The 10,828-nt window shown below is 41.1% G+C and overlaps 1 protein-coding gene across 12 annotated transcripts in view; it reads right to left on the bottom strand.

Moving 5' to 3' along the window:
* Positions 1-10,828, bottom strand: part of FAT3 (FAT atypical cadherin 3) — a 409,192-nt gene that overhangs the window by 45,750 nt on the left and 352,614 nt on the right. For 11 of the 12 annotated variants that reach the window (XM_026843787.1, XM_026842179.1, XM_026845464.1 and 8 more), the window contains 3 exons: positions 5,166-5,555; positions 2,382-2,596; positions 1,556-1,693 (listed from right to left, as the gene is read on the bottom strand). In XM_026843787.1, coding sequence (XP_026699588.1) covers positions 1,556-1,693; positions 2,382-2,596; positions 5,166-5,555 — 743 coding nt within the window. The remainder of the gene's footprint in view (positions 1-1,555; positions 1,694-2,381; positions 2,597-5,165; positions 5,556-10,828) is intronic. The other variant, XM_026844600.1, reaches the window with a different exon arrangement.

The raw sequence follows: 10,828 nt of genomic DNA, 5'->3' as shown, positions 1-10,828 counted from the left end.
GGGGGGGGGGGGGCTTTTGGGATGTGGGACCAACCTAAAGAAAAATGAAACAGTTTTTTTAGAGGGTTGTAGGGAGAAGACTGTGATTTGGTGGGGGCATAGTGACACGCGAGGAAGGAAGAATCCTCCACTGTGGAAATTCAGGAAACTGAAGCTTTTGAGCTGTAATCTCCACTGCTAGCTAAAGACAAGACTGACAGCTTTGTGGGAACTTTCCCAAATTTTGTGTGTGTTTGCTTTCATTTCAGTGTATCCCAGAAAGGTAGATGGCAAAAGCCATGGTTTCTGTGTGATTACAGCTGTGGAAACAGGTTTCCTTAAACCACTGAAACCTGGGAGTCAGCACAGTCTTTGGGGGTCTACAGCAGATGGGGCATCATGTATCATTTTCCCTGAAGGGGTCAGAAACACCTGTGCCTAGGAAACTGCCAAGGTGGCAAAGAAAAAGACAATATCATAGCTTATTTTCACCAAGGGAAACTTTGGAAAACGCATTAAACGTGCACACACCACTGAGGGTGAATGTGTGTGTCTGAATGCAGATGTACATGAGTGCACGTCAGAAACTAACTAAAATCGTATTAAGAAATTAAGCCTGTGCCATTTGAGAGAAATATATTATAGTAGATTTGTAACATTCACAGTCACTGTTACTTCCCTGTCCTCGACTGTCAGCAGTAAAGTCATTCTGCCACCAAATACTGACAATTTAATCCTGCCTTTTTGATAATACAGAAAGGACATTTGCCACTGTTTTAAGCAGTAGCTCTGCTTCCAGGAGAGAGTTTTTCCAGCTGAGCCCGTATTCTGAGGATAGCAATCAGCTTCCCCAATTTCCTGGATGCACTGCTCGGAGGCAGGAGGCATGGATTTCATTATGTGTTGCAAGATTTCTGAAGACATGTAGCGCTCTCCTGCCCTGCTAGTAGCACTGTATTTGTTTGTTTTTTGTTTTTTTTTTTTTCAAAAGCTGCTAATTGCTAGCTATGGCAAAATGGTGATAAATCACCCTGAATGAATAATCTAGCGAGCAAACAAAGCAGCAGAATCTGTTTAATGAAGCACTCTCACTTTTGGTACAGCCTGGCCACTTCGTAACATCACCTCCCCAGTGACATGTTTTGCAGAGCGCTAATTAATGGCTGGAGGTCTCAGCTCGGTGCTTGGTGCCACAATCTGGAGTATGTTGTAATCGCTCGCTTGCACACACCGCTGCACGTGTGTGCTTGCACGCAAAGGAGAGAAGAGGATCGTTAACACAGCAACAGGGGCTGGTGGCACCGCAAGAGAAATCCAGGGTTGGTTTCTTCCCCGATCTGGTCTCAGCTGCTGTGTTGGTGCAGGATGGGAATGCTAGCAGAGCAGTTGGCTTGTACATGGGATTGGAGATAGCGTTGGGGTGGGAAGAAGTGGAACAACATTAGAAAGACCTGTTGGAACATCTCAGGCTGATTGTAGAACAGTATAAAAGAAGATTCTTCAAAACAAGCTAGCAGCAGTGTTGAGATCAATACACATCTGTAAGTCGTAAGTTAAGAAGTCCCAAATGTCTTACCCTTTCTCTATCCAATTTCTTTTTAACCTTCACGAGTCCCAAAACAGGATCAACTGAAAATTCATTGTCTTGATCCCCATTCACAATGGAAAAATGAATCTGGCCATTGGAAGGACTGTCCAGGTCTTCTGCTATCAACTTTTTTGAGAGAAGTGTGAAAATTAGCAAAATAAATATTAAGCAAAATAAATATTAAGCCATCTTAATCAATACATTAATTGCCTGCTCAACATCCCCAAATACTTCGAATTCCATCAAACTAATTATATCTGAACTGCACTCCTCTACAGCACCAAGGCAAGCATCAAATCAATCAGTTTTTGACAGGAGGCTCCCCTTGGATGTTTTAAAAATTCTAGTCTTAAAACATACACAATATTTTAATCCTTATATTCCACATAACACTTTCTTTGTGGATCCACAAGTTCCAAGATGAGAGTACAGTGAGGTTTGGGTATGGCACTCTGCATGCCAGACTACATAAACACTATGTATTTCAGTGAAAAGTTGAATTCTGCCCTTCCAATAAAACCCACTTGTTTCCAGCTGACTCATGAAATGCAATGCGTTAAACAAGCCGCTGCTCTTTGACAGTATATTTGGGTTAAAAAGAAACAGTCTGTACTACCACTACTACTACTTTCTTTTGGGGCGAAACTGGCAGCAGCCTGGAGAGCAGTAGCAGATGCAGAGTGTTGGCCAGAGAGCAGTCTGGGTGACTCAAGATGCAGTACTTATCATTATTAAGAAGTGCAGCGTTATTTTATTAAAGGTCATGTGGCAGAGAGCGGTGTCCTGAGTAAATGCTGCCCACAGCCTCACTCACCATGATCACTGAATCCCCGATGGCAGCATCCTCGCTGATGACCGCGCTGTAGACCACCTGGCTGAATTTTGGTGCATTGTCATTAACATCTGTCACGTTTACATTCACAGTTGTAACGGCGCTCAGGGCTGGAGTACCTCCATCTTTTGCTTCCACTACTAAGTAGAAATCCTTACACGATTCATAATCCAAAGCTTCAAAAATGGAAATCACTCCTTTGAAGCAAGGGAGGGAATGTCAACAGCCAGCACAATACAAATAATGCTATGGACTAAGGGATTTGACTGTAGTAAACAGTACAGCATGCTATTTATCACCATGGCACACATACAAAATATGTTGTTCTAACTCTAACTGCCCAATCCAATAAAAATATTTGGTCAGGTTTGTACTGCTGTCGTTTGATTAAAGAATGATGCCAACTGCACTTGGGTTGCCTCTGCAGAAAGGACCTTCACAAGGCACGAAGCAATGAATGGTTTCTCATGAAAATAGCTTTTATTATATGAATATTGAAGACAGAGAAACGGGGGCCATATCCACCCATTTGCCTGGGCTCATGCACAGAGCCTGTGGGAGAACTGGATGCTGGTTTTGGAAATCAGCCCTAACAAGTCAACAGAAATTCACTCCCACATAATTAACTTCTCATGAATTAAATACAAATGAATGGGGTATGAATACCTTTGAGAAATCCATTGTCTATCATTTATGTGATTAAGCAGGGACTTCCCACTCAACTAGGTTCATAAATTTTGGGTTCCCTCACCACACAAGCAAAACTAAGATTCACTGTAACTTGACTCACTCTGTTCACCCAGACCCCCTCTAGGATAGAAATTATTTTTATGCAAGCCCTCCACTTGTTTCCCATGTACCTATAACCTTAACCTGAAGTGGGGAGTAAGTTGTGCACAGATTACAAGCGATGCCTTGAAGGAAGTAATGGAAGTAATACTGAGTATGGCAGGAAAGACTTAAATGCAAATCCTTAACCTTGGCAAGACAAACCCTTTCCAATACAGACCCTTTGGGAGCAGGGATGTATGGGGCTTACAGGTCATTTAGTCCAACTGCTGCCCAACACAGGTCAGCTAAACCTAATCATTCTTGAATGTACTCATCTCTAATGTTCTTACAAACCTCCAACATCAGTTTCCTACCCTTCTTAGAAAACATATTCCAGTACTTAATAATCATTAGAGCTAGGAACTTCTTCCTATCATTTAGCCAAAATAACCCAAATGCAGTTTAAGACCATTTGAAACTTCTTTTCTAATGAGTGGGCAGTGAGAACAGTTTATTCCCCTCCTCTTTGTAGGTAGTTTTTACAGGCCTGAATACTAACAGAATGCCTTCTGTTTTCTAGCTTAAATAGTCTCAATTCCTTCAGTCTTTCCTGGTAAGCCACATTTTACAGACCTTGGATCATTCTTCTTAATCTTGTCTGGGCTCTCTCCAAATGAATCCTACCTTTCAGCATGACTTGCTGGAAGCAGGAGCCCTGAAGAGAAGCTTCCAAGTGGCTAGCAGAGAGTTCCCACTGATAAATGGTGTGAAGGGCATTATTTTTCAAACCCTGATCAGGCATGCTATATCAGCACCCGGCTGTCTGGAAACTGAGCTCCTGCCTCTAAACCGATAATAATGGAGCTGTCATACATTAATGAATAATAAATAGTTTTTTTTTTGTTTTTGTTTTGTTTTTTTTTCCCCTGTGTGATTAAGCTTCATTACGGGTTTTTATTGATTTATCTCCTTGGCTTCATTGTCAGATGTGAAGTATCACTGTCTAGGCATATTTATGTTTAAATTTTGTTAGCGCTAATCAACATTATGAAGATAACAGGCAACATACAATTATGTTAAGTCCCTTACACATAAGGCAGTAGCCTCCGCAGAGTGGAGAGAGATTTTTGCACACAGCAATATAAATGACACAACGCATCATTTTGAAATTTTCCAGGTTGCTGGTTATTACAGCTGCATTCAAACAAGTGTTACCTTCAGCTTTCAAAATCGAGATTGTTTTGCTCTGAAGCTCTTGTGGCAGATTAGTACTGGTCTGCCTGAATGTTATGGGAATAAGGGGATCCACTACAGGAAGCACAGAAGAATCATAGCTTACTGTTGACGGATTGAAACCTCAGTAAGGATAAAGAACACATCCTCACTAAGGAATTTCAAGGAAAATGAGCCATTTGCACCAAATAAGGTAGCTTTCCTTAGTATTTCTTAAAGAGAAGCAGCAGTATGTTTTTAAAATTTATGATGCATAACTAAAGAAAACCCAAACGAAAACCACAGCTGAAGTCAACTGTCAGACAACACAAATCAGGAACAAGCTAAGTCAGTGAAGTTTGCATACAGTTGTATAAACAGCAATCATTTTAGGACCGCCAGCTATTTGGTCCTGATAGCCCTGTCAGATTCTTGCTAAGGTCCAGACAGTTGAGGCGGTACTCAGCTGGTAGGCAGGTAAACACTGCTAGTGTTCATAACTGTTAGGGTTTCACAGTTTGGCTAACGGGTTGTCACATCTACATTGACTTCAACAGACATACTAATGGAGAAAAGTATTCTCCACTTGACCTGGGGCAGCTGAGTGTGACTCTAATTTACATCATTCTCCAACCTAAAATTGGGTTTTAACTGGGCAACTTATTCCACATCGACAAGCTCTGAGTCTCTGTTCTTGGAAATTCTCTGGGCCAAGAGCACTCCCCAAAGCATTCACATTTTTCTGATGCTTTCATTTTGCTTTACAAGAGCCCCTTTACAAACCTGTTTTTGAGTTAATCCTGAACTTCCCTTTCTCATTCCCCGATCTGATGAGATAGGCAATCTCAGCATTAGTACCAATGTCTTGACTCGTAGCAAAAACAGAAAGGACCTCAGTGCCAGGTGAGGTGTCTTCAGGTACTGTGACAAGATAATCTCTTCTTTCAAACACAGGGGGGTTGTCATTGATGTCCAGCACTGTAATGGTAACGGTGGCAAATGAGGACAAGGTCAGCACAATGCTCTGATCTGAGGCCTTTACACTGATGTTATAGGAAGACTGAAGCTCTCTATCAAGTGGATGCTCCAAAATAATGATTCCTGACGACCGGTCAACTGAGAAATAACCATCTGCTGAGTCTGCCAGGGAATAGGTAACTTTTCTGTTCACACCTGAAAGACAAGCAAATGTGAAAATGATAAAGGGAAATAAAGAAAATAATAAGCTCTTCCAATCTAATGGAAACCCTAAGAAAATCTGCTATCACACTGATCATTTCCAGTGGGGGTGGAGCCCATGGAAACAGGAATGCCTGTGGGTACAGTATTGCTGAAAGTTTGGGAGAACAGGACATGCTCTTCTCACATGTTAAATCCCCAAGGATAATCTAAGTTCCTTCCCTGATCATGATACTTTTCTAAAAGATCACTTTGCAGAACTGCTGTGTAATGAAACTTGAAAGCAGAATCCAGATATGGTCCTTGCCCAGAAAAACTTACAATTGAATTAGATGAGAGGCAGAATGCTGAAATTAGAAATGTCTCAGAGCACATCTTGAAGGAATAGAAATGTACATAAGGGAAAAATAAACCCATAAAAATACATCAGGTGGCACAGAATGTACTTGCTACCAGTACTGCCTTGATTCCACTGTTGAGCAGCAAAATATTATCTTGTTAGACAAAAGCTGCATCAGAGTTCCTGCCAGAATACAGACATTTTAGAAAGGAAGGTCTCCCACTTCCCCAGTTTGAAAGCAAAAATTGAGTTGTATGAAAGATATCCTGTGTTTTTCAAATCCTGCCTGTATTTCCCAATACATAACACTTGTCCACCCAGCTGTTAAATATGCAGATCAATGCTAAGGTTGTTGTCAGTGTAGGGCCTGAGGGGAAGGTACTGCTTGCTGCACTACAGTAGGATAGTGGGATAGCCATTTCAAATCTAATTAAAAGTGAACACAGATACAACCTAATTCAACTACCTTGATGCTGATTTTTTTTTTTTTTTTGATCCTGGGTGCTTCACTAAGAGATTATAACTAAAACGCAAAGATCCACTAAAATGAAGAGTCTGTTTTTAACATCTCTCACTTGAGCATTTGCTGCCCTTCTTGTTTGAGAACAGACTTTACAAGCCTGACATTAATCAGATGAACAAGAGTTACCAATCCCTTCTAGGCATATTTTGTTAATTTAAAATCTGTGACAGTATTATTCTGCTTTCCAGCAGCAAAGTACTGTAGAAATGTCTGATCAAAAGCAGCACAAATCACAGCTGTTTTCTGCTTGACGTAGCAGGAGTAGAGCATCCACACAAGGGGGAGCTGGGAGACTCTTCAATCACACACACAAAAACTAGAGCAATTACAAAGTCCCAGACCCTTCTTGGAGAGCACTAGGTAGCCTCTTCAGGGAAAAAGTTTTTATGCAGTGTTTGAGACACCAGAGTGTATTTGAATCATTCAAATGTCTTTAAAGTAAGGAAAATTTTAAATGGCGATATTGCAATGAACCAGTTTGGGTTTTTGTAATCACCTCTCTATTCACTGTGGCATCTCAAATGTGAAAAATACAGAGGCCCTCCTCAGTAAAACAAGTAAGGAAGCCAAGGAGGTAACTATTGTCCTAGACAAGGAACTGAGCTCAGTCCACAAACCAGTCAAAGACCCTGTCATGTGCTGAAACACCTGAACTCTGAATACTCTACAGCCTGCTGGAGCCCATGCTCACTTAGCCTCTTTACACATGCATCCAAATGCTCTGTCAGCTGACAATCAACCAAACTGACAAGAGTGAAAAAGGAGTAAAATCCTCTGGAAAGTGGAAGGTTTTGGAGGTTCAAAATGGCTGAAGGTGTGTCTACATTTCCAGCAGGGGAAGATCTCCTTCTGCTAGAAATCCTCCCCAGATTTCAGTCTACGGAAAGGGACAGACCCGAGCAGAACAATAAACGAGGTAGTAATGAGAGCTGATCCTGGGGATTCTGGAAAAGGGGCCTTTGACTGATTCAAGGCATGCACTTGAACACCCAACCTACACATGTGTTTTAACTGTAAAGCTGTTTAGTATTCTCTACTGGGATTTCTTGATGTCTGACAGTTTCTATATAGAATTAAATACTCCTCTGTATCAGGGACCTTAACACACACCTTCCACAGGACAGCCTTAGTCTGGTCTGGGTTTTTCTCTCACGCAAAACACCTATTTGATATCATTACAGCATACCTGGGCACAAGACAGAAGATTCTTTAAAGGCATAAATAGTTAGAAAGGAGATGGTCTGCCCATGACTTGTGTCTTGGAATACCTCAAAACTTCAGCAAGAATATCTTGCAAGGGGGAGTGAGAAGAGATAGTATTCACTGCAGGTGACACCATGTAGAGTGAGTTTACATCCAGTGAATACAATCTGATTGACAATAATCTGACCACTGTCCTTGTATTCGAATTCCTAAAGGTGGTGTCCATTAATTAAGAATGTTATAAAAAATATAAAAAATGAATAATGTTTTTTTGATAAGGGATTGCTAGTGAGCCTACAATGAAGACAGTTCAGATACAGAACTGGTGTTCTCGTTGCTAACTCTAATATAAGGGATTTTTAGGCAGAAATGAGGAGTTACTTCTTGAAGATAAGTGCTTTTATTTTTCCTTCCTGGAAAACAAGAGAGGAATACAGAAGTTTCAGAGATGTGGGTTACCTCGTACCAGCCTGGTCTGATTACAAAAACAGTCTTATTTTTACCATGGAATCTAGAGGAAAAGCTCTTATGGGTGAAAAAGCCATTATTTTATGCAAGGAGAGACAGAAGATCAGGGCAGAAGACCTGAGCTGGGACACTCAGAGACACCAAAACTTTGGTGGCCTTCAGCTTGACAGCAGTGGCAGAATGGAAGAACTAGAAGCAGATCTCAGCTGCCTGCTGACCTTATCCCATGGTGTTTTGTGTGGCTGGAATTTAATGTGTGCATCTTGGGAGGAAAATTAATTAAATAAAAAGCTGTCACAGAAACAGCACTCTGAAGAAAGTGTTGTGCTGTGGTATCAATAGCTGTTTCCACTCAGCTTCCTGAGCCGAGGCTGGAAACAAAATGGGCACGAGGCAAAGGTGAAGTAGGAAGTTATTCTACTTAAATCCAAAATGCTTTAGTCCAGGGGCTACCATCTGCTGAGAGAGAAGTGTCCACCAGTGTGCGTCAATGGCATCCCTGCCGTAGAGGCGATGGTAGTTTCTGCTGTGACTATAAAGGAGATGTTTTCTGTGGAAAGAAAACAACTGCTCCAACACCATGGTTCCTGTACTGGTAAAGAGAGCAGTCCTCCCACACTGTTTGCCCACAGCTGTTGGGGGATTAATGTTTGCAAACTGTGTGTCTATTCACTTACTTAAACTTCTCAGATTTCTAAGGTGCCAATCACAAACATAAGCTATTTCAACATGGAAAGCTTTGCAGAAATTACTATAAGAGGATTGCAGTATATTTTTTAAATAAAGGAATAAGCAAGCATATTTTCCATTTAGACTTTTATTAGCATATGATAGAATACTGCCCTTTGCCAAATCTCTGGTGTGAAGAGCTTGTACAACATACAGCCGTCTAGTACCTCAAATACCATCCTTCAGGTTTTTTTTTTGTTTTCTTTTGTACTAAAACAAAGGGGCATGCACTGAATGTCATGTAATGACATCTTCTATGCCATTACTACTTTAAATAGGACCAGGGAAATAAAATAACTTCTCTTTGTAATTCAGGAGTAACAAATTCCTCCTTGTCTAACACACTGAATCATTTACGTTGGAAAGGATGTTTAAGATCATCGAGTCCAGCCATTAGCCTAACACTGCCAAGTCCACCACTAAACCATGTCCCTAAGCACCACATCTACACGTCTTTTAAATACCTCCGGGGAGGGTGGCTCAACCACTTCCCTGGGCAGCTTGTTCCAATGCTTGACAACCCTTTCGGTGAAGGAATTTTTCCTAATATACAACCTAAACCTTCCCTGATGCAACCTGAGGCCATTTCCTCTCATCCTATCACTTGTTACTTGGGATAAGTGACCAACACCCACCTCACCACAACCTCCTTTCAGGTAGTTGTAGAAAGCGGTAAGGTCTCCCACGAGCCTCCTTTTCGCCAGCCTAAACAACCTCACTTCCCTCAGCTGCTCCCCATGAGACTTGTGCTCTTGAGCCTTCACCAGCTTCGTTGCCCTTCTTTGGACACCAGCACTTCAATGCCTTTCTTGCAGTGAGGGGCCCAAAACTGATGCAGCTCAATCGAAAATGCTGAAGTTACAGCATGGTTTGTTCCAGATCAACACTAATTAAAAGACCGAGCATTAATACAATAGGCACAATCCCCATATGACATTGAGTTTCTGCAGTAGTCATTACCTGCCAATTGCATCACACACAAACTAAAATTTACACACATTAAAGATCATTCATAGTGTGTTTCTTCGTTCTCTTGTCATCTTTCACCCTGAACTCATTATTTAATGTGTATGCCCAACTACAGCTAGCCCACTAGTTATTGTTTATCTCTGGAAAATGATACTTGACTTTGTCATTTGCTCATTTTCATTTTGAAAACCTACAGAAAGAAAAGTAATGGCAGTCATTAAAAATAAAGAAACAAGAAGTAAAACAGAAATCTATGCAGAAAGAGAACTGTATAAAAATGTTGTTTATCAATTTAGCAGTGATCTGCAAGCATGGTATCAGATTATTGTGCTGCTTCTTGCCTCTGTCTTTCACGGTGTGACTATTAACACCGATGTGTACCTATGGCCTTTCCTAATTATTCAAACGTTAATCACAACACCAACTACTGGACGTTAAAAGTCCACAACTTCATTAACAGCAAACAAGACTGAAGACGAATATTAAACCAGTTTTTATAATTCTCCATCATTTTGAGATGAAAGAGAAAAATCTTGCCAGAATTACCTTGCTGAACTGTAGAAGTATACGTAGCCTCATAGGGAAAGATATTTCAAGTGATTTTTACAATTTAAGCAGTAAAAGTGGCCAAGTTCAATCCATAACACCACTACTGAGACAGGCTTTCACTGCTTTCTCCCTTTTCTGTAGGGAAACAATAGCCTTAACCCTAAAGGCCTTTACTGACACCAGTGTTCAGTGGAGTGACAGTACCACGGGCTGAGAGCAGGGCCACAGAAGAGAGATGAAGACAAGCGACCCCTTATTGACGGGAAGTACTGGACAGAAACGGCAGGCATAAGCTTTTACTGGTAGGATACCTTCCACAGGTGTCTAAAACCCTGCTTTCCATTTCAGTTGGTCACGTGTTGTCTTTTTTGGTGGTAAGATGAGATCTGGACATGGAATGCACATGTAGAAAGATATATATATATATAAATACATGCATGTATGTACATATGCATACATATGTATACAGACACACATACATACATA

The sequence above is a fragment of the Athene cunicularia genome (assembly GCF_003259725.1).
Source record: "Athene cunicularia isolate RWA chromosome 1 unlocalized genomic scaffold, athCun1 chr1_part1, whole genome shotgun sequence".
Lineage (NCBI taxonomy): Eukaryota > Metazoa > Chordata > Aves > Strigiformes > Strigidae > Athene > Athene cunicularia.
Note: the sequence above shows the minus strand (reverse complement) of the source record. Positions and strands in the feature narration are given on the sequence as shown.